Source organism: Zeus faber (assembly GCF_960531495.2).
Source record: "Zeus faber genome assembly, chromosome: 10".
NCBI lineage: Eukaryota > Metazoa > Chordata > Actinopteri > Zeiformes > Zeidae > Zeus > Zeus faber.
This window is the reverse complement of record NC_137199.1, coordinates 28,339,974-28,363,278: the sequence shown is the minus strand read 5'-3', so window position 1 is coordinate 28,363,278 and position 23,305 is coordinate 28,339,974. Positions and strand designations below refer to the sequence as shown.

Here is a 23,305-nt window from a genome sequence, read left to right as displayed (position 1 = left end):
ATAAGTCTACGTTGCAGGAATCGCAACGAGTGGGGAACCGAGAGTTCTTTTTTTTTTTCGCTGAGTGGGCAATGCACCATCTCGTTTTCCAGCATGTTCTCATCTTGAAACTACGCGGTGTAACCCCAATCTTCAGTTTTGTTCAGGCAGAGATGCTTTTTTTTTTTTGTTTCAACCGGCGCCAGGCCATGCACTCACTTTTCACTGAGGTGGTGGGAGCATCGCACCAGAACCATCATACAGTGAAGTGCGATGATGCCCATGCACAGCAGACTGACCGGACCCAGCTGGAGGAGGAGAGAGACAGGAGAAGACTTTATTGATCCCTTGGGGTAAATTCTGGTGTTAATAAAACATATGTATACATATAATGAAGAGTTGACAGGGAATATCTCCGTGCTAACCGGTGAGTAAGCTAAAGTAAAGTACAAATAGTTTATATGTGAGCAGTGGGTTAGTGGCTTATTGTTTGAACATAATAATGAAGATTTTAACGTTTCATGCATGTGAAACCAGCCATGGTGAATCTAAGTCATTTAGAGTTCAGTAGAGGTGGAACAGAACTGGACCATGGACGCAACGGAGCTCAAGGCCTTCTGTGTGCAAAGTGAAACCGTTGGGGAAGTGAATAAATTTAAACCTTGGACTTCGTGTCGCTTTGGCAACATCTAATAAACACTTATTACTGTTGTATACTGTGCTGTATTAGCCCAAACACTACCTCACTTCATTCACATGCCACTTTAATGCACATATCTGTATATACATAATTGCCTATTCCATATACATAAGCATATTCCCTCTATCTATTCCATTTTATTTTATTGTATATTATTTTATTCTATATATTTTTATTCTATTCTATAAGTATTCGACTAACTGTATTACGTTTTAGGAGTCAGTTAGTTGGTCTATTAGAAAGAAATTTTTCCTAGGACATATTGTGTGTTATCACTGTGCGTTGCATTACATTTCACTGCATGTATGAAAGTATGTATATGTATGTGACAAATAAACCTCTTGAATCTTGAATCTTGAATCTTAAAGCGCTTCTCGCCAACAACCCGCAGTGAACCTTCGCGGTTCTGCAGCTCCTGCACAGCGCTAGTGCTGACTCGGTGTTCACGGTAATCGCTCTGATCAAGGCTAAACTGCTTTTCGTTAAGAAAAGGGAAGACGTGCCTGCGCACGTTGAGATGAATGTGCAAATGTTAATGTTCTGCAGTGAAGTTCCGTTTTTTGTTTTCTTTGCTGAGCTCATTAGTTATCCATTACACCCAAAACGCCAAGTTTTATACCAGTGGTGAGGGTTGTTAAACTGACCGTTTAACTGCTTTAATGGCTGCTGTTACTGCTATGTCTGCAAAACACACACACACTATATCCCGTCTCTTTTCGCCAACCACAGACCCATTCAGCGCAGCCTATACAGAAGGGAATCATTTAATTTTTTACAAAAGAACACTGAACGTCTCTCACCACCAGGCCGGCATTCTTCACTGCCAGCGGGAGGCCCAGCAACCCTGTGCCGATGTTCCCCTTCAGCAGGTGTATGAGTGTCTGGACGGATCTGGGGGAGGTGCCAAGACTCTGACTGTTACTCAGTGTAATGTCATTAAATATAAAATGTTAATTCCAGTTGAAAAGGCTGAAGCGCTACTGCTTTAATGTGGAATTAACAAATAAAAAATATGGCAAAATTAAGTAACTTTGACAAAAGTATGAGTTACCATACCACGTAGGAGGTCCTTTTAAGTTTTCTCACCATACCGTTCAAATAATTCTGTGAGACAATATTAATAAAATGGAAAACTGTGAGCTCTCTTTGGAAAAATGATTAGGGTAAATGTAAAATATGTGTACTGACTAGTGAGTTAGGTAAATTCTGTAAATGTGATCGAACAGGTCTTAAAGTGCCATTGCAGTGTTTGGTCTTAAGTTGTGTTGTAAAAAGTAAACAGAAGACATTTACAAAGCGATTTATAGACACCACAAGTTCTCAAAAAGCTTCATGTGAGGATTTGTTCGCAGCACTTCCTCTTAAATAGCCCTTTCTGTTGCTGCCGGCTGATTTCTGAAGCGAATCGCTGGTTAAACAACTATGAACTCTCTGTTTGCTGCTTATAATCCAGTAATTGAGTTAATTTCATATCCTGCGGGTCTGATTAAAACAATCTGGTGACAACATTTGTGTCAACCGTTTATTCATTTAATTAAGTTGTTTTCTTTTAAAGATGTCGTCTACGATGTTAAGATCCAGAAATACTGGCGGTATTTTGCTATGAATCTTGTATTTTCCCACTCTTCTACAATTTGGATTGTTGGAACACAGCTCCAGAGACCTGGATTAAAATGTTGTCAAGGGTCCTGGGTAGGTGATAGATGGGTGGATGGATGGACAGACAGATGGATGGATGAGTACTGGACACTTACGAGGTCCCGGTCTGTTCTCCGATCCTCTCATAGTGCCGCTGGGATCTGGAGGGCCCAGGAGGAACTGGGGGAGGGCACAGCAGGTCGGCTTCCGACGGACACTGGGCCAAGTCTGAGTAATTGGGACCTGGATAATAGGAGAGAGAGAGCACCAGAGAGAGAGGGGAGGGGGGGGGGGGGGGTAAGATACATTTTATTTGTTATTCCTGGAGGCTTCAGGCTGGCTAACAGGATTTAAATGACACATTGAAACTCGCTCTCATCAGTAAATGTCCCAGAGAAAAACAGATATTGCTATCAGTATATAATTTCCAAAATATTGTTTCTACAAAATATTCTGGAATGACACACAGAATGTGCAATTAAAATATAGAATCTAACTGGGAGGTGAGCGAACAACAAATGGAAACGTTGCAGCAGAGCAACACTTTTTAAACTAATGACACTAAAATAGCATTGACTGTAATCAGCAACAGTTTTGAGTTGTTTAATAAAATGGAACAGTGTAATATCAGCGGACATAATCACATTTTAAAACTAGTTATCAAATACAGAACACATAAACATAGTTTTAATGAAATGTCGAGGCCCGAGGGCTTCTGCCCCAACCCATTTCCAGATCAGCCAAAGAGGACGGTGATCTAAGAGAAATTGATGTCTAAAATATTATTCTTTACAAAAGAAAACACTGCATTCTTTGCTGCAGTTAGGTCAATTAAAGAAAGAAAGAAAAAGGATTACAATACCTTCACCGTGGTGATCTGCATTGTTGGAGATCATGGTGGGTCGAGTGGTGATGTGGGTGGAGTGTGCTGGTTGGTTGTAGAAAGATGTCTTTGTTTCCAACCTCTTGGATCTTATGATTTATGACTTTACCCAGCGCCCCGCTGCAGAACACACTAACCTGTTTCACCTGTTGACATCAGGTGGTGAGGAAGGTACGAGATTAGGCTCCTTTATAACACTGGTAGATTTTCCGCCAAGCGCTCAGTGACAGATGTGGCCATGTGTTACAATCTATGGCACCTCCTTCATATTCTCACTTATTTCCAAATCACATGACAAAGTGAGAACCCGGAGTCTACCGATGCAGAAAACTACGCTTGACTCTCAAGCAGCAGCTCTTCATTGTTATCGTCTGTGAACAGCAGTGCAAATGGCACAAAGCTAACTGAAAATCCCATATAAATCATTCTATAGTAGCAACATCTATTCAGCTGCAGCCAAGATACTGGCTTAAACCATACCATATTTCCTTAACATCCTAAAATGACAAGAGTGTTGATAAACCGTTAGTGTGATCAAAGTGTGATCAAAAGCAAGGCAGAGGACACAATTTAACCCCTTAGACCAAGGATGAAATGGTTGTGGATAAGTATGTTTTAGTTCATGTATAATCCCATGAAAACAAGAATCGTTGTGTTTTTGTAACCGTAGAATGAGACGTTTTTATCGACATGGGTGTGGGTACACTTCACGGAGGCCGCCATGTTGCACCCCAATGTTTCTTCTACAGTAGCCCAGAATGGGCAAACCAAACACCGGCTCGAGGGAGGGCCTTTCGCGTTTTTCATGGCCATGGTCTCTTCCACAGAGGCCGCCATGTTTCACTGCCATGGGGAGGGGTATTTTGTCACTAAATTCCACACACTGTGCCTTTAACAGGGTCAGTGTGGAAAGGCCTGCATAATCTAGCATAATCTATAAGGTATCAGACTGCCCTCACTATGGACCTTTGCTCTTATAGAATTTTAGGAATTTTGTCCAACGAGTAGTTCAAAGGACTGACAAAACAAACTTGCACAAAGTAAAGAGTTTATGTAAGAGTCTACAAGCGGGCTTGGATAAAGCCCCCATGTGGTTAATACGGTCATGTTACTGAAGGTAAATAACCTATATCTTAGGTTGCTCCCATTTCACCATCCGTTTCAATGCACTACAGAAGTATTGTCTACCATGGAGCAAAGAGGTCCATCTGGCAGCAAGATAGGCGCCCGGCCTAAGAGATTGCAGATGGAGATTGTCACTTGTTGAGTCATATGCCTTAAGTCTAATACATCATTACAATATATTAATAACACTGTACGATATTTGACCTTCTCATCCACTGTTATACACGCCCAGATTATTGTATTCAGATTTATTTACCCTGTACAGAATATCCCAACTATATTATATTTGAACCCACAGACACCAGCAACCAACTGCCAATAAGCTTCTGTCAGCGTTGTTGTTTTTTAGACTGTTGTCTCTACAACAGTGTGTGGAGACAAAGTCCTTGTATGTGAAAATGCACTTGGCCCGATAAACAGATTTCTGATGAACTTCGAACTTCTGGTTGCGTGGCCTTTGCGCCCCCCCCCCACCCACCCCCACCCCTCACCTCTCACCCTCTAGGTCGCAACGCGCCTTTCTGAACACACACGGCGCCGCAAAGCACCCAACGAAACCCAGGGGAAAAAACAACAACAGACTGGTGGCGTTCGGCGTGATAACGCCAGCGCCAGGACTGTGAACTGTAACGTTTGAAGAGTAGACATCATCGAAATGAAGGTTAGAGCCGTCCATAGCTGGTGTTATGCAGGTATAACCAGGTATTACCAGGTATTACCAGGTATTACCGGGTATTACCGGGGTCCCAGTCACAACAACGCGCTGTATCTGTAGCATAACAAACACATGGAGCAGGAGTTACCTCAACACGACCCCGTCTCCTGGTTTCCGCACAACATGGAACCGGCTTGAACCCGCGGCGAGGCTCGCTGCACACCTTTCACTTTCGTGTGACGACCCCCGGCTTGTTTACACGCGATAACGGAGGGGGCCCGGCCGCAGTGCTCCCGTGCAAACCTGCAACGCGGGCTATCAGCGCAGTCCGCCGGCTCGTCGACGAGGTGCGGCGCCCGCGGAGCGACTGCGGGCGGCCGCGGGTCACGTGAGACGGCGCCGCCTTCCGCAGAGCTCCGAAACTCGGAAACGCGGACCTCCCGCTCCCAGACGCGCATCGGGACCGCCGTTGAACCTCGACCTGACACCCCTTCCCCGCCGCCCGACGCCCGCAGACGATGGGAAGAACCAGCTCGGAAACACACGCGAGTGTCCCCCCCGGGAGGAGCAATTACGTCTTGTATTATTTCGATGAACACGCACGTCCCCCGCCGACCGAAGCGTGTGTGCGTGATTCAAAGCAGGGGGCAGCCCGAGTGCACGCAGAATGTACATGAAACGTGCGGGCATTTTGTGCTTGTTTTGTGAACTTTCATTTTCACAAGTCAACAGCCGTTACGTGGAGGGGGGGGGGGGTCCAACACTCCAAATGGGTTTACGACGTGAAGGGTCCGGGCTGTTCGGGCTTTACTAAACAAGCGCCACCGTTGCGCTCCGGCGCAAAGCCCCGCCCACAGTGAGCGGAGCCGGCAGCCGCGCTTGAAAAGTCCGACTCTTTGTTTCAGAGTCGCTTCTTGGCGAGTCACGTGGCGAAACGATTGGTTCGATTTCCCGACTCTTCCGACTCCCCGTGGGGGGAGGGGGGGGCAGACCTCGCGGGCGCGGCGAGGGAGGAGTCCGAAAAGCCGGCTGGCTCCGAGTCGTGGACGGTTCATCTCCGCCGAAAGTGTGTGAGTCCCGACTCCCGGGTCACTCGAGGGGATCCCATCCAACGCGAACGAGTCGTCCGCGAGTCCCACGTTTCTGACAGCGGCTCGACTCTTCGCTTCCAGTCCGGTCCGCTTCGGTTCTGTTCGGGCCATCTTCTGCGACGACGCCGCGCTGCTGCAAAATGCCGGTGAGTCGCCGCTTCACCGCTTCACCTTTACCTGCTCCACGAAACATGCTGATGTATCTTGACGCGAGCAGAGTGACGTAGACGAAGTCGAGTCGAACGACGACGACAACAACAACGACAACGAAAACAACGTCCCCGTAACGGACGGAGGCGCTAGCTGTTAGCATGCGGCGCAGTCACTGACCGTTTTCGCCTTTTTCGACGTTGCAGAAACACGAATTCAAGGTGGCGATGACGTGCGGGGGCTGCTCGGGCGCGGTGGCCCGGGTCCTGGGCAAGAAGGAGGGCGGTGAGTGGAACGGCGCTTCACCGCGGCTGCACGACGGCCACATCGACGCGGCGACGAGGGGAGGCGGGAGAGCGGTGGTTCTCAGCGTGGGGGCCCTCGGGCGAAACGGTCGACGGTTGAATTCTCAGTTTGGGGGGGCGGGGGGGGGGGGGTGCAGGCACAGGTCCCGTTCGCCTACGAAAAAACGAGGCCCGTCCATGTGAAAAGTTTGTATGGTATTTTGGATGACTTGCCAGCATTGCTGTTGTCAGTTACAAACCCCAGGCTGCAGTTCTAAAACAGTAACATTTGGAACTCCTCACCTGCGTTGTACGTGCATTGTGGAGATGTGAGTCACGGTGCGTGTGCATCGTCGTTGACACAATGACTCAGCAGTTCTACATGTTATGGTTGGGGCCGAGGTGTTTTTCCCACAAATACCTAATATAGATCATTTTATCATTTTACCGTGTTCTGGGGGTGACTGTTGGTGCTTTCGCAAACTCAAAACTATTTCAGAAACCACCATTAGTTATTAATAGTTAGTTATTAGAATGCATTTTAATAGCAACATCCTCACGGTACTCTTATCATATTGACACCTTGGAATCTTGATCATGTCAAATGCAGATTTCTCCTGCCTATTCCATGTTAGTGTACGTAATACATTGTATTGCAATAGTATAGTTATTTCGGGTGGTTGGGGTGGTCCTCACACAGAATCTTCTCTTTTTTCCACATTTTAAACCAGCGACACCCCCCCAAGTCACCTCCCCGCTTGATCTATAGCCCCTTTGCTGAACCTCTGCCGTGTCGCCTTCTGTTCTGACAGTTGTCAAATTTGAGATCGACCTGCCCGGCCAGCTGGTTTGGATCGAGTCTGAGCTGACGGCCGACGTGCTGCTGGAGACGCTGAAGAAATGTGGGAAGGAAACGACGTACATCGGCACCAAGTGAAGACGCCTGGGTCTGCCCGACGGAGCGGGTCAGAGAAGTGGAATTCACATAGTTCTACCGTTTGTGTAAAGGCAGAATTGGAACCCAGGCCGGTACCCAAGCTTGCTATCGGAGTTTGAGTTCATTGCAGACTGTAATTTGGGATTGCGCCATTTACGAAAACGAAAGAGTTATTTCTCTAACTACCATGCTTATCAGCAGTTTTTGCAGCCCTCAACAAGTTGCTAATTTAATGAAAGGAGGTATTTTATTATTTCTTAAAGGCATGCCAGATATGCTGGTCAATCTTTGCAGACCTATATGTTCAGCGTTTGTGACTTAAGTCCTTTATTGTTATTTATGATTATTATTGTATTTGTTCTTTTTATTTTTCATATTTAAAGCTCTTGCAAGTTGAGGTTTAAAAATAGACATCGTGAGAACAGAGCTGCATTATTCTCCTAAAACAGCTGCCGTATTGTGTCTAGTCATGCTTGATGGGACGTTAAGTAAGCGTGTGTGTGTGTGTGTGTTGCAGGTAGAAACTGCTGCCGGTGGAAGATCATTTCCGGTCAAAATGAAGGTGGTGTGTTGAAGCCGAGTCTCCCCTGGAAGCAGAGCTCATCTCAGCATCAGAGTTTAGAAGGAGAAGTTGTTTAATATTCTATCTTCTATTCTATCCTCATTGTTAAGGAGGAGTGGTTACCAATGGTTACAAAGGACATTATCATATTGGAAGAGTTCTATCAAAAAAATAAAATGTTCTTCGCATTTCCAGCCTGAAGTACATTGAGCTTAATCTTGTTAACAGTCAATCAGCATGCAAGATCATCTTTTTTTTTTTTTTTTTTTGTTTATTTTGAACTTCTTGTCACGCACTAATGTGTCCCTTGCAACCAATTGTAACCACTCTTCAAACATTCCATGGCTTCCAGAAATATCTTCGATTGTGAACTGGGTCTCTTTGGTCTCTAGGCAGTATTTTATGAATGTTCCTCTGGTAACTTAGGAAACTACGTAGCTGGTTTATAGGATTTGAGCCTATTTACAACTCACCAATAATGCGTTCAGGTGTGGAACATCCTTTTAGACTTGTGAATTATCCTTCTCCTGGTTTATCGTTCTTAGTATTTTATCGTTCTTAAATGACGTGTGGAGATCAACACGCTCTACACTACAAAAAATCCAGCCTGATTTCCGTCAAATTGATTCAAGTTGATGACTCGGATACATTTGTTGTTGTCATAAAAACCTTAAAGCCCTTGTTGTAATTCTCCTTGTAATCAATGTAATATTTTGTTAAGGAAAAAACCTCAATGTACCTTGGAACATGATTTTTCTGTTGCCTTTCTCGCCGTGTGGTTACGTCCATGTGAAACGTACCTAACGTCATTAGCCAAGGTGCAATGTTCAAAGGAAATCCCTGCACAGTGCTAAAATCAATTGTGAGCGGCTAATCCTCTTATCACTTTTCATCAGAGGCTAGAGTTAATATAGGGGTATTTAGGTTAATATTTCTTTGAAACAAATGTAGGAAAGAGAACTGGATTATCAATGCATCACAGAAGTTATCAATTAATGTATGATTAATAAATAGTGACCAGCATGCTGAGTGATTTTACGTATGTGTCCTTTTTTATTTGAGAACTTGACCCTCCCTCTGCTCCGAGGGGACAGAGGACATCCCTCAGAGTCGCTTTACCAACACAGCTCAAGCCATCCAAAAGTACATTTTCTCAAAAAAAAAAAAAAATTCTGAATCAGCAAAATTGCTGGCTTACAGGCTAAAAAGGCAGCAGGCAAACTATAATATTGACAAAACAAGAGACTCCCGATCAAACTCAACAATGTATAAGATAGAAGATACCCATAACTGCTTCGAAACATTGTAAAGAGCGACGTGGCCAACCAGTGGTTAACTATAACAAAGTTCAAGTGGATTCGTTTTTAGATCCTTTCAATTTACCTAGAATAACAGGGGAGCAGAATAAGGCCCGGATCGCAGACATTACAGCAGAGGAAATAAACTTGGCAATCTCACGTCTTTAACCAAACAAATCCCCAGGCACAGGATGGCTACATGTCAGAGTGGTATGAACCAACCCCCTGGTTACTGAACGCATTTAACTGGCTTCTGAAGGAGGGAGACGTTCCGCCTTTATGGAGGCATGACATTACTCCAGTGATTCCAAAGGAAGGAAGGGAAAGGTTGGAATGTTCTAACTACAGACCTGTCTGTCATCGGGATTATAGATTATTTCCTGCCTTCCTGGCCAGACGTGTAGAAACAATTCTGCCATAAATAAGTAATCTAGCTCGGGCGTCTCAAACTACAGGCCCGGGGGCCACATCTGGCCTGCAAGACAATTTAATGCGGCCCACCAGATTGACATGTAATAAAGTTAAATCTGCCGTGCAACTTCACAACAATTTTAGTTAATGGAAACAGAAAAAGTGGAATACCACAAAGATATTTTTGTCTATTTGTCTCTCTTTTTAGTTGTATTATTAGGGAAATTAATGAATGCGCTGTACACAAAGATGGGGCGGTTTGCTTGTCCCTTAATATTCAATGTGGCCCTCCTAGCAGAAGACATCCTCTGCCAGTGGGGCCCCCAGGTTGTTCTAGTTTGAAACCCCTGATCTAGATCATACAGGTTTTATTAGACAGAGACAGGCACAAGATAACATCAGACATTCAATTGCATGTAATGCAGCCTATCATTGAAAAAACGGGTAGAAGCAGTAGTGCTGTGGTTAGATGCAGAAAAGGATCTAGACTCTGTCCAGTGGAACCTTTTTTATTATGGGAACCTTTAAGTCAAATGGATGAAGCAAACGGAAAACATTTAAAGGCGTAGACATGGCGGCGGGAGAACAAAAAAACCCAGGTCCTTACTTTTAACTCCAGAGGGAGAGGTATGGACTGATTCGGGAATTGAAATCGATGAAGCATCTTGGTGTCACTCTTCCAAAGGATCGATCAATTGAAGTCCATCAGTAATGATCCATTAATCTCCAAAATGAAAACTTATGTTGGAAAATGGAACCTAATTCCTTTCCCAAGGATTGCCTCAAGAGTGGAGGTGATTAAGATGAATCTACTGGTTTCTACCAGGTTTACTGTATTTATTCAGACCCGTGGAGGTGTCAGACAAGGAGTTTGTGGAATGGGACAAAATGGGGGTTATTTGTCCCTTGTTTCAAGAGCTATGATCAAGCTGCACCAATAAATTAAATGCATTCATACAGAGAATAAATTGTGAAAACCACCTTTTCCTTGTTTTCGCAAATATAACTAAGGTTTCACCAATCAGAAATGAGGTTTAAAATGCAACATAAGCTTCTAATTATAATGTAGTCCAGGTTTGTGGAAAGAATATAGTAAAATATAAATAAAATATATATCGAAATTGGTCTTTATTATTTTAATTAGTTAAAAAACATTTTTTTAAAAGATACAATATAATTATTGATGGAAAAGTACCAATTGGTAAAAATAAAACTATTTTCTGTTGACAGTTTTAAGTTTTCAGTGGCCAATGCTAACTCTCTAACTCGATAACTGGCCTTCAAAGTTTGGTATTATATCAGAGCAATATGTCTGACGTGAGCACAAACTTAAATCTCTACGTCCTGTCGTACTTCAGCCTGTCAAAATGTTTTTATTCAACTTGGATGAGGCTGCAGAGGCCTTGTTCTGCCACCGGGTGGTGGCACCGCTTCATAAAAAAATGAGTGGAGAGTGTTCCAGCCGCTGGAGGGATAGAGGTCAACGTCTTCTTTCCCTGCTCTGTACTTCCATCATTTCTTTAGTGTATTGAATCTACTGGCAAAGCTCCGGCTGAGGACTTCAAGTATTTGTGGCACGGTGGCGCAGTGCATTGCATTGCTGCCTCACAGCAAGAAGGTCCTGGGTTTGATTCCCGCCTGGGGCGCTGTTGGCACCGTGCTCCGGCGGGTTATCTCCCAAATAGGAGCCTTTCTGTGTGGAGTTTGCATGTTCTCCCCGTGTTCACATGGGGTTTCCTCCACCTCACGTCAGTAAGGACCCCCACCAAAAACATGCACCCATCATCGTCTGACCAGCGATGGACACTTATCACCTGGTCCCCGGGCGCGTCCACGTATGCTGCCCACTGCTCCTGGCTGTGCCCCCGGAGGAAGGACAAGCCAGGATGGGTCAAAAGCAGAGGAGCCATTTCACCGGCCACCATCAAAAGCATGTGCGTGCGTGTGTGTGTGTGCAAGCATGTTGTGTGATAAATAAAGACTCTTTCTTTCTTTTGTTCCCCATCTCGTACAGAGAAGTGTACTCAGGGGCCAATTCACGAAGAATGGATTGCGGTGCTGCTAGCGCCTGAATCGTGCATCACCTGCGTCTGCTATCTGCACCGTCTTTGAAGGCCCGAGTCACAAAAGACGTTGCGCCAATGATATCACAGCGCAAACACGCCCATAAAGTTTTGCCGCTGAGTGGAATTTGTCGTTCTGCGTCTGGTCGCTATTATCCATGTGGCAAAGTATAAATGGAGGCTTTGCGCCAAGAACACATTAGGCCGGACGATGGCAGAGAGGAGAAAAATGGTGATCAATGGCTCTGCGGACATGGCACGAGGCTTTTTTCTTTGTTTCGTTCAATAAGGAAACAGAGGAAAATAAATGCACTTAAAATAAAAACACTGTTTTTATTTGTTTTGTTTGGAAAACAGGCAAAGCCCAAAGGATTAATGGAGAGGGAGGGAGCAACAGAGCCCCCGCCCTCTCTGTCCTCTCTCCGGGCGTGTCCGGGGGTCCGTCCCCTCTCCGGGCGTGTCCGGGGGTCCGTCCCCTCTCCGGGCGTGTCCGGATTTGAAGCGAATGACAAAAGAAAAAATATCACACAATGCCTCACAAGCTTCTCAAACAGGTCACCCCTTATAAATGCACTTCAGTTACCACCAGGTCTCTGCAGAAGGTAGTAATTTCATTCTAACAGTGTGTGACTTATAGCGCCGGTGTTTGTGAATTGGAGGATTTTTGCGACGAGGCTCATTTGCATAGAAAGGGGCCAATTTTGCGACATATGTATGAATAATACCTAATTGAAATACGTGCAAATAGCACCGGTGCACCCAGACGCTAATTGCTCGGCAGCACAGTTGGGGGTGCATTTCGCTTAAAGAACTAGACGGTTTCTTTTCTTATTATTTGCGCAGATTTAGCGGCCGCAAAAGCCGCGCAATCCTTTCGTGAATTCGCCCCTCGGTGTACTAACTTCTTAAAGGGATCAACCAGCTTTTTGGGGAGCCATGCATTGAGCTAACATAGTTCGCATGCAGTCCGTCAGTGTCTCAGTTCTTGACACATTCATTCAGGAATGAAATTGGTATTGACCATTTCATATGAATCTGGATAAGAGTTTCCCAAGAAGTGGAGTATCCCGTCGAATAGTCTGTTGACAGCTATCAACGCAATATCACAGTGGTGTCATTGGTGGAGAAAGAAATGTAAAAAGTACGACATACAGTATCATCAGACAGTCCTCAGTGAGATAACATCTGCTCCAACTCTCAGGGTGCGATCACAGGCAGGTCGACGCCCGGCCCTGCTAGGGTTGGTTGGACCCGGGTGGAGTCTCCGTGCAGGACGCCCATCACCACGGACACCACCACTGCGTACAGGAGATTGGCGCAGCAGATGTAGAAGGTCCAGCCCAGGTACTTAAACAGCTCAGGGTACTGCTCCTCAATGGACACTACGAAGACTATCAATGCACCGGCACAGAGAGGGACTGAAGGGAATGAGGGACATAGAGAGGACGGTGTGAGAGATTCATTTGGTCCACAGGGTGTCTGCAGAACCGCAAAATGTCTTCAATTCAATCTGACAAATATTAGGCCATAAAAGTTATGTCATTGGCATACCACTGAATTTACGAGACCTGTCTTGATTTCAACATAACACTGAACCTGATACTTACCTCCATACTTACCTGCAACACGTGTCTGTTCTAGATGAACCCAACTCACTTTCTACTTACCTGTTATATTGAGAAATAACCTATTTCTACCCAAAACATGGTTTTTTTTTTGTTTTTTTTATACCACTCAGATTATGCATTCTAGCCATTGTGACATGCCTCAAAACAGATGTGTTCCAAAACGGGGTGTTTTTTGTGGGTGAAGCCATCCTTCTGAGCAGGGCCGGCCAGTGCTTTTATGTGGCCCTAAGCGGGAAGGGTTGGGGGGCAGAGGGCTGCCATGCGTGACACGGCATTAATCGCTCGTTCGTTTTCTTTCTGTTGGGAAACCGAGGAACCTTAATATATGATCTATAATAAAAACACAGTTTTATATTTTCTTCTGTTTGGAGAAAGGGGGGGGCGGGCGATTTGGAGAAGCTGCGCAATTTGGCAGAAAGGAGAAATCACATTCATAATGTGGCCCCTACACTGGTCGTGTGCGGTTGTGGCCGGTTGTGGCCCTAAACAAGCGTGCTTACAGTATGCTACGGGCCGGCCCTTCTCCTGAGGCCCCTAGTTCTCTGAGCCAATAGGGTTTGAGCACAAGTTCTGGGTTGTGTGAGCCAATGGGGTTTGAGCTTTACCCCGGATTCCCTTATATTTCTCTGTAAACTGATTTCACCTCATCAGTCAACTAAAATCTGTTTCGGAACAAATTTGAGGCAAGAAATAAGCAGTCCAGTTGCTGAATCTTCACTCAGAGTTTAGATCTGCAAGACCTCATTTCGAAGTTTGTTCCGACTTTTATCGCGGAGCAACAGAGCGGAGCCTGGAGCACTGCGGGCGGGACTTGGGGCTTTTTTTGTTTTATGGAATTACGGAAACGTTGGAAAGTAAAATAAAATAAATACATCTACCGTTCTGTTTGGAGAAACGCAGAGCGGATCGGGCACGCTGCAGCCTACAGTGTGGTCAACCCAACGTACGCACGCAGAAAAACGCAGCAAATACTAACATTTCCCTCGTCTGCAGTTTTGTCACGGACAGTTGGTATTAGTTCCTCATTCTTTTGAAATATTTGTGCTGATCTGTAAGCCAACAACAGAGCACTTCCCATGCTTCGCTCTAAGCTCAGTGGGTGGGTTTTGTATAATAGGTCCCCTTTAATGAATTAACATTATTACAGTCTCGGGAGGTACCTGAGGTGATGTTGAGAAGCAGGGCAGCAATGGAGCCTCTGAGCCTGCAGGTGAGTAGGGAGGCCAGGGACAGAGCGCTGGAGCCGGCCAGGAACATCCAGGACAAACTGTAGCTACCTGCGGGTCAAAGAGGACCAGGTTATAATCCTGGACGTAGCAGGCGTCCTTAATGTGCTGAATCATTTTGGGGTTACTATAAGGAACGGCAATAAAAAATAAATAAAAGAGGGAATCACGCTGTGTTTATTGTTGAAGGACTGGAGATTGTTTTAGGGCGACTGCAATGTGAGATTTTTCATACTGTCGTCAAAGTGACCCTATTGTCCTCTATGGGCTAAAGTTTGAGTAAAAAATTATAGAGGGCCAAGCCGGATAGGAGGGAAATAGCTTGTGGAACAAAGTAGGAAAGTCGTCCAATGTCCCTCATTTTTGGACGTCATTCTTCATTTTCATTGAGTTTGACTGCACAGAGCACCTTTATAATCTTGCCGGCGCACGATGACTCCAGTGGTCTCGGGCAGTCACTCACTCTTGTCAAAGCCATTTAAACTCCTAAAAGGTCATTCCATCCTTGACTGAACAGGGAATCACTTCTCTCCTCTCGCCTCCAGCAATCAATTCATTATTTTGAAAGGTCAGACTTTAAAAAAGAAAGGGTGTCTTTGGGGTTTAGTGTAATGCAGTAAGTGCTGTGTAAATACTGAGGTTATGAGTTTGAGCTTACCTGTTGTAAAAACATCTCTCTTCCATCGATTGTACTGTTATAAGTGCCACACTTAATCATAAGATGGCGAACTGCTCCAACACCTTGCTTTGGCTCCAACATAAAGAATTGTTTGCATAAAGAATGTTTGTGTGAAACGATTGAATAATATGCACTTTTCAGCCCTCTACAATTGAGTCACTTATTTCTTTAGAGGCAACTAACAGAGCAGTGGTACCATCCGTGTAGCTGACATTTTTTCATGTTATCTAATTTCTCTCATGTTATCTCAGTTATTCATTTATTATTATCTCTCTCTTTTTTGACTCACTGATTTATATTCACTCAAATTGTGGATCACTTTTGATTAATTTTATTAGATAAGTTTATTAGTTACGTTTATTGAAATAACTGCTATATCCAACTTCTACATTGCAAAAAATCTACTCTTGCAGAAAGCCTTTGACTATTGCAAATATTTTGCAAAAGTCAACATTCGCCATTTATGTCTGCAGTGCACTGAGCAGTAAAACATAAAATTATAATGGATAGACCAATGCAAGGCATAACATTTTAAGTACGGTCATGCATCACCCATTACCTTTGTTTCTATGTGTCAAAAAGCGCAAATGAAGTTGTTTTTGCTTAATATTTGACATGTTTAAAATGGCTCTTGGTATCAGATAGTTTTTGATGCTGAGCCTCAGGGAGAATTTTATCCTGGTACCAGACCAGTATTGTCTCGGTGCATCCGTATTATTTACGTATCCCTAACAATCCTAATTGATAAAGATGTCCCATTAAAGAGCTGCTTACCCACCCAGGGTGGGAAGGTGGTGCAGGTGGAGTAGCCCTGGAAGTTGCTGCAGAGGGAGAACAGGCCCTGGCTCGTCACCTCCCCCATCTGGACCAGCCACTTTGGGGAGCAAAGGCACACGGTGTACACCACAAACTCCACCGACAGCAGGCTGGTGAGCACCGTCACCCAGTTCCTCATCCTCCTTCGGCACATGCACACACCGGCACAGTGCCGTTATTCCTTGTTAATCTGCGGCGGTACTGCAAAGAAGCCTGTGTTCCTTTTCCTTTTCAGGCTGACAAAACCTGAGACTGCTGCTGTTGCTGTCGCCTTGACGACTACCCGTGGTTTGGACGGTTTCTAATGTTCTAATATTATCTTTCCGTTCTATTGATCCATTCATTAACGCAGTTTGTCATTGTTTGTGATATTTGATTTTGTCTCTGCAAAGCAAAGCAAAACAAAGACCTCTGGGAAACGATATTGAATTGATCTACTGTTGCTGTGGACACAGTCTGCTAGCGTCATCACACTCATGATATTGCAGATGATAAGATTTAGTGTAAGAAGATTTCGGAGCTATTTATATTTAAACCTGTATAGTGCATATTGCTATTTAGGATTTAGCTGTGTCCTATACATATATCAATTTTTTTTGTGCACGCCTGACTTGCAGTGTGTACAAATCTTAAGTGTTTTGGGATTTTTTTGGTCTATTTTTCCTTGGCCTATGCTTGAGAATCATAACCGACGGATATCGTGCTGAAACAAGCGAGACAGAGAACCATTGAGGTGTTTTTTTACTGATTTTGTACTTGATGTTGTATATTCCTTCACGAGTAACGGAGGCCCTACTTTGGCATAATCCAATTTGAACTTCTTCCTCTGACTCATGGATTTAATGTTGTATTTTTAACTGCTCGCATCTGGTTATGTAACATGTCGGTGTGGCGGACACTTTTCCCCTGAGAAACTTTTGAATTGACCGGATTGAAACCCCAACTGGAGCTGAGAGGAAGCTCGCAGCAGAATCTTCCGACCCTGTGTTAAACCACAGGGTCGCTCTGTGTTTGCTATCCTCAGCCTATCTGTACATTTCCCCTCATCTCAACCTACCTGCCCGCCTCTTGGGGAATCGGGGTGTTTATTTTGGCGCGTTGGACAGGAACTAACACCCCTCACTCCCCCGAGTCCCCCTCTGCCAGGGAAACGGACTTTACCTGCCAATGGTCGGGGCAGGGCGGGAAATTGAATATCACTTTGTGTGTGTGTGTGTGTGTGTGTGTGTGTGTGTGTGTGTGTGTGTGTGTGTGTTAAACAACAAGATACATGGCTGTGAGGGCATAGATGGAGACAAATTGACCCCAGCAGATAAACATTTGGAGAGAGAGAGAGACACACACACACACACACACTCATGGAAACAGATGTAATAAAAAAAAGGGAGCCGTGGAAGTGTCATGGAAGTGTCAGGGGCTCTTTTTTTTCAGCCGCCTTGGAAAACGTCGCTCCAGCCTGCTCTGCTTCTTCAGTTCCGCCCGGCGTGGGCTTCGCGTGCAACCGGGCTGCTCCGATGTGTCTACGCATGTTGTGGAAAGAGAGCAAAGAGTACAGATAAGGGGTCAGGGGTAAGATAAGGCAGGATCCGACTGGAAAAGCACAGAGAGAAGGAGCACGCTGGAATGGGTTTGTTTAGACTTCCCCTCCTGCCGCCGTGGATCCCACCTGCAGCGCGTCGCGCATTCAGAGGAGCACGGCGTGCCGGCGCACCCGCGCGCACCCGCGCACGCTCATGCGTCACGGGAAGGGAGCGTGTGTCACAGAGAAGAGAATTGACATTTGGAAAGGGGACAGTGTGTGTTTTTCGATGAAGAAACAAGATCAACGGTCGCGTCAATCCATTTCAAATGAACATGAATGGCAGCCATTTTTATCATAAACTTACCACCGCGTACTACCAAAGGTGTTATCCATGTCCTGACTTTCTGAATTCAATACTCTTTACTGTGGTAATTTATTGAATATGTTGCAATTTGTGAAATAATCGAAGAACACATTCTCCCGATAAAACGCTCAAGAGATATGAATTATGTGTAGGCATGCCGGAAAAATAGAGCGTGGAAAAAGAGAGAGAGACGCCTTGAAATCAAAATGTCAGCGCCGATAACACTCTGTGATAATGGGAGCTTGAGGCCGTAATTCTACCCCGAGGGCTTTGCAGCGCCAGAGCCCCCACCGCGGTTTCCAGCGGCTGATTTGTGGTTCGTTTCTATCCTTCCAGTGGGTTTCACGGGGGAACCCGTAGAGAGTGATTAATTGCATTAATAAGCCCCCGGTGGGACCTGGAAGGGCGGTCCTCGCCTTGGGTCCCATGATTACCAACACCGTGCGCTGGTGATGAATGAATATCGCATCAGCAACTTTGCGCCCCGCCGTATTGCGTTAGCAGCGGCTTCAATCTTCTCAAGGGACCATCGATTTTCATTTCATTCCGGTCACCAATACATCAAAATGGAGCCCGGTGACATTTCGACGCCGTTTTGATACCCAATTCTGTTTTTCACGCCGGTCAGGGAACCGTCTACCAAGCTTATGTCATGCTCATTCAAAAGTTTGCTGACCAAGCGATGCACGTACAATTAATACAGTACCAGCAGAGGTAAAAACATGGAGCTTGTGTGTCTCTTTATTTTGGATAAAACGCATTCTATAGATAATACGATATAATTCTAATTGTAAACCGGATCAATTTCGAGACCATAATTTACGATAAAAGGTGGTGAGTGAATTCATTGATTATTCAAGATTATTCATGTGTGCGGTCCAGTTGTTTGTCCCAATTCCTCCACTAATCGGTAGAGCCGCCCGCCCCGCCCCGCCCCTCTCCACTCCACGTATCGCTGCGGATGCCCGTCCACTCCGCCAGTTTATAGTTTTGAGGATGTCCGTCTCATTCCCACTGAGTCAGGCCCGACCCCCCCCCCCCTCCACCCGCCCACCCACCCCCTTTGTCCTGCCTCCACTGTCACCCGCCGCCGCAAAGTCAACATTTGCGGCTATGTATGGGAAAGACGGATACTTGAGGTTCATTATCCCCTGCGTCCAACGAAAACAGGACGTAGAGCATGGTGTGAAAACAGTCGGAAAGCCCCTTTGGTGAAATGATATCACAGTGAACACTGGATTGCTTGGCGATCCCAAGAAAGAGGTCTGTGGTCCTTTCCTCACCCTTAAAAAAACGTTATTCACCCATAGATGTAGTTGCATGTAGCAACCAAGGTAACGCGTATCTTCCCCCACGGTGCTTCATTTTGCCGTATTTGGTCGTTAGTTTAGTTGTTTAGTTGTTCCATTTGAAGCAACATTGCTTGACAGATACAAAATCCAAAAATGTGAGCTATCACCGGAAAAAATGGATTTCACCTTATTTGAGACAGGCCCTGGCTCGCCTGTGTCAAATTGGTCCTTTTAAAAACCATGTGTGGAGCACAAAACGTACAAAGATACCAAGAGAAACACATGCTCGGGCACCACCAACCCGCTTGGACTCACTGGAGCCTTATTTGACTTTGTTTCCACTGAAACTGGACTGTACTGCGCTCGCTCTTCAGCTTCACTCAGTGTAGTTTCATATGTCTTCCCTGTTGTGAACCTCGCAGCATTTCAATAGAACATACGTGGTCGTCAGCACTTTTCCAGCACGGAAGCTGATGTTTGATGTGCCCAACGTTCTTTCTTTATTTGCTTTTTCTCCGCTGCCGGGCATGAAGCCCCAGACTACACATTTGTCCAATCAGTGTGTGTTTACGCGTACCGTGTGCGTGCAAGTGTGGGATACACAGGGATACACACTTGCACGCACACAGAACACACACATAAAACACTCTATAAACGTGTGTGTGGGTGTGTGTGTGTGTACACATATATACTTTGACATGTGTTCTGTGTTCATGCTTGTGTCAGTTTTATGTGTGACTGTTGTATATGTGTGCGTGTGTTGTGATCTGATGCAGTGGAAAATGTGAAAAAGGGTGTTTGTGTGTGTGTGCGTGCGTGTGTGTGTGCTGCTGTGTGAGTGTGTGTGTGTGTGTGTGTGTGTGTGTGTGTGTGTGTGTGTGTGTGTGTGTGTGTGTGTGTGTGTGGGTGTGTGTGTGTGTGTGCGCGTGCATGCGTGTGTGTGTGTGTGTGTGTGTGTGTCAGGCTGCACCAGACAGGCTGTAGCAGAGTAGGCCCCGGTCCTTCTTACACATCACCATGGCGATTGTCTGCCTGCGTCTACAGCTGCATCAGGTCAGGCATTGGCTGGAACTTAACTTTACAAAATGTCCGACTGAAATGCGTTACTCTGCGTATTAATTGTTGCCTTAATAGTAAATGAGAATGTCCTTTTTTTAGTATGTATAATGTGAAAATATATGTTTAATGACATAATACTTTGATTTATTTCACAACATAACACTATTATAGTGATTACTGTTATTAGTAATAAGTTGGATCAATCTCACTTGTGAAAGTATAGTTTAGGTCAAAATATTTTCTTAATGATTATCCGGATTTCTTTCCACATTTCTCTGCCAATTAATGTGTTAAGATACGATAAGATGTATGTCAAATAAAGTGAATAGGGTGGACACACAAAAGCAAAGTACTAATAGTACGTAGCAACAGTGCCGCGCAATAATATGCATCTTCCAAAGTCAATGCATAGCTCAAAACATCATTTTTATATGGATGATTTGTTTTCAATGTATTCAGTGTGTCTGGGCATTTCATTTTATACTGGGTTTTCATGCTGTTTTTCCTAAATATGGCTTTACAAACGAGCCTATACTGTATTTGACTATTGTACCAACGGACAATACCAAGCCACAAAGTAAACACAGCTGTGTGTAGGCTGTGCACATTAGGTTGGATAACAGCGTTTCATCACCATCAGCACCATCATCATCAGATCCGATCTCCGACTCCGCTCGGTGACTTTGTGTCCCTCACGGAGCAGAACAAAACCCGAGACCGAGCTTTGTGCGATAGCGGTCGTCAGGCAGAAAGCCGTGTCGGTCTAATGACAGACTCTGTGCCCGTGTGTGTGTGGCCAGGGATCCAGACTGTTTTGAGGAACAGCTAAATTATAGCCCTTCCTTCAAACACTCAATTAAACCCGCACTGCAACCACACTGACGAGGCTGTGACTGACGTCTTCCATGGACGTCTGGCGGCCGAAAGCAGCTTCCATGCAAACCCGCATACGTTGAAATTTTGTGGAGCGCACAAATTCTATTTCGTGCAGTGAACATGTCATTGACACCTCTGGTGTTTTCAAAAGAGCAAAATGCTGCAATGGGCCTGTCCATTTGTTCTGCTTCAACGTCTATAGTTCTGTTGTGTGTTGTGTGTTGTGTGTTGTGTGTTGTGTGTTGTGTGCTGTGAGTTGTGTGTTGTGAGTTGTGAGTTGTGTGTTGTGTGTTGTTTTCTGTATGCTGTGTGCTGTGAGTTGTGTGTTGTGTGTTGTGTGTTGTGAGTTGTGTGTTGTGTGTTGTGTGTTGTGTGTTGTGTGTTGTGTTCTGTATTCTGTGTGCTGTGAGTTGTGTGTTGTGTGTTGTGTGCTGTGTGCTGTGTGTTGTGTGTTGTGTGCTGTGTGTTGTGTGTTGTGAATTGTGTGTTGTGTGTTGTGTGTTGTTTTCTGTGTGCTGTGAGTTGTGTGTTGTTTGTTGTGAGTTGTGTGTGGTGTGTTGTGTGCTGTGTGCTGTGAGTTGTGTGTTTTGTTCTGTGTGCTGTGAGTTGTGTGTTGGGTGTTGTGTGGTGTGTGTTGTGTTCTGTGTGCTGTGTGCTATGAGTTGTGTGTTGGGTGTTGTGTGTTGTGTGGTGTGTGTTGTGTTCTGTTTGCTGTGTGCTGAGTTGTGTGTTGTGTGCTGTGTGTTGTGTTCTGTGTGCTGTTAGTTGTGTCGTGTGTGTTGAGCGTTGTGTGTTGTGTGTTGTGTGTTGGGCTGGAAGGTGGCGGCAGGGTGTTTGTTTGACTCAAAGCAAAACATCCATCAAACTGAAAAGGCTCACTGTGCCCTCGCCCTACGGTAGTAATCATTTCAAGAGCCGCTGAGACTTTAGGAAGGAAATGCTTTTTAAACAAAAAAAAAAAAATTGAAAAAGAAAATGACCCTTTGATGGGTGTGTCTGGATTTAACTCCACCCTACCCCGCCCTTTACCTCTTTCATGCATTCTTTTTGTACCTCTCAATCTCTTTCTTGTGTCTCTCTCTTCATCTGTCTCCTTTCTATTCCTCATCCCTCACTGTCTTCCTCGACTTCCCTACTTCTCTTTTAAAGGACAAGTTTGTTTTTTTTCTACTTTTTAAAATGTTGGTTTCCACAGGAAACGTGTAGTATGTGAGAAATGGAACCCATGTCTTGAATGTGACAACACTATACTAGTAATATCACCTTTTATTTTTAAATTACTTTTTGCAATTGCCACAGTGCATCGAGAGCATAACGCTGGCTACAGCAGGTTATCAGTGGGAAGTGGCGCTTCTTCCTGTTTCTAGTTTCTTTGTTTCTGAGAGCTTATTTGCGGAATTACAAAAAAGTAAAACATGTACGGTTTGAAGAATTTTTATAGATATTATTATTATTATTATTATTATTATTATTATTATTGTTATTAGTTATTATTATTATTATTATTATTATTATTATTATTATTATTATTATTATTATTATTATTATTATTATTAATTATTATTATTATACATATACCATGTATCCATGCTATCCAACAATAATCTGAGCTCCCCATCTGCATTTAAGCTCACTGAGAAGCCGCAGCAGAGCCGGGCTCCTCAAAAGTAAAACGAGCCACATTTTAATAACGTGGGTTGAAAAACAGAGAACTAATCCCTGCAGCGCTCCCGCTACCCTCGCTCGCCCGTCAGCTCTTCGTCTCCCGCTCTCCCTCACTCTCGCTGTGGCTTTCCATCCCTCTCGCCGCTCCCTCTCTCTCACTCGACCTCCATTTCTCTCACTCTCTGGAGCTGAGGCATAACGTGTACTCTTCACATGCAGGTGTGTCCTCACACTTCAATGCACTTTACAATGGAACAAACTCAAATACTTTACTATGAAGTTGATCATAATAATGCAATTGTTGCCTCATTCGGAATGTTTGTAAATAAATAGCATTATTAATAAGTAATTAGTAATCACATGATGAAAAAATGGAAACGATGGTACCAGACACATTGAGTC

General features: G+C 44.7%; 1 protein-coding gene across 1 annotated transcript in view; it reads right to left on the bottom strand.

Moving 5' to 3' along the window:
- The window catches only part of slc36a1 (solute carrier family 36 member 1), a 34,241-nt gene extending 29,024 nt beyond the window's left edge, over window positions 1–5,217 (bottom strand). Inside the window, exons 1-5 of the mRNA XM_080007797.1 lie at window positions 5,129–5,217; window positions 3,180–3,346; window positions 2,434–2,560; window positions 1,480–1,570; window positions 199–287 (exon numbers count right to left, since the gene is read on the bottom strand). Of these exons, the coding sequence (XP_079863923.1) occupies window positions 199–287; window positions 1,480–1,570; window positions 2,434–2,560; window positions 3,180–3,213 (341 nt within the window). The 5' untranslated portion in view covers window positions 3,214–3,346; window positions 5,129–5,217. The remainder of the gene's footprint in view (window positions 1–198; window positions 288–1,479; window positions 1,571–2,433; window positions 2,561–3,179; window positions 3,347–5,128) is intronic.
- Between the last annotated feature and the right edge of the window lie 18,088 nt (window positions 5,218–23,305).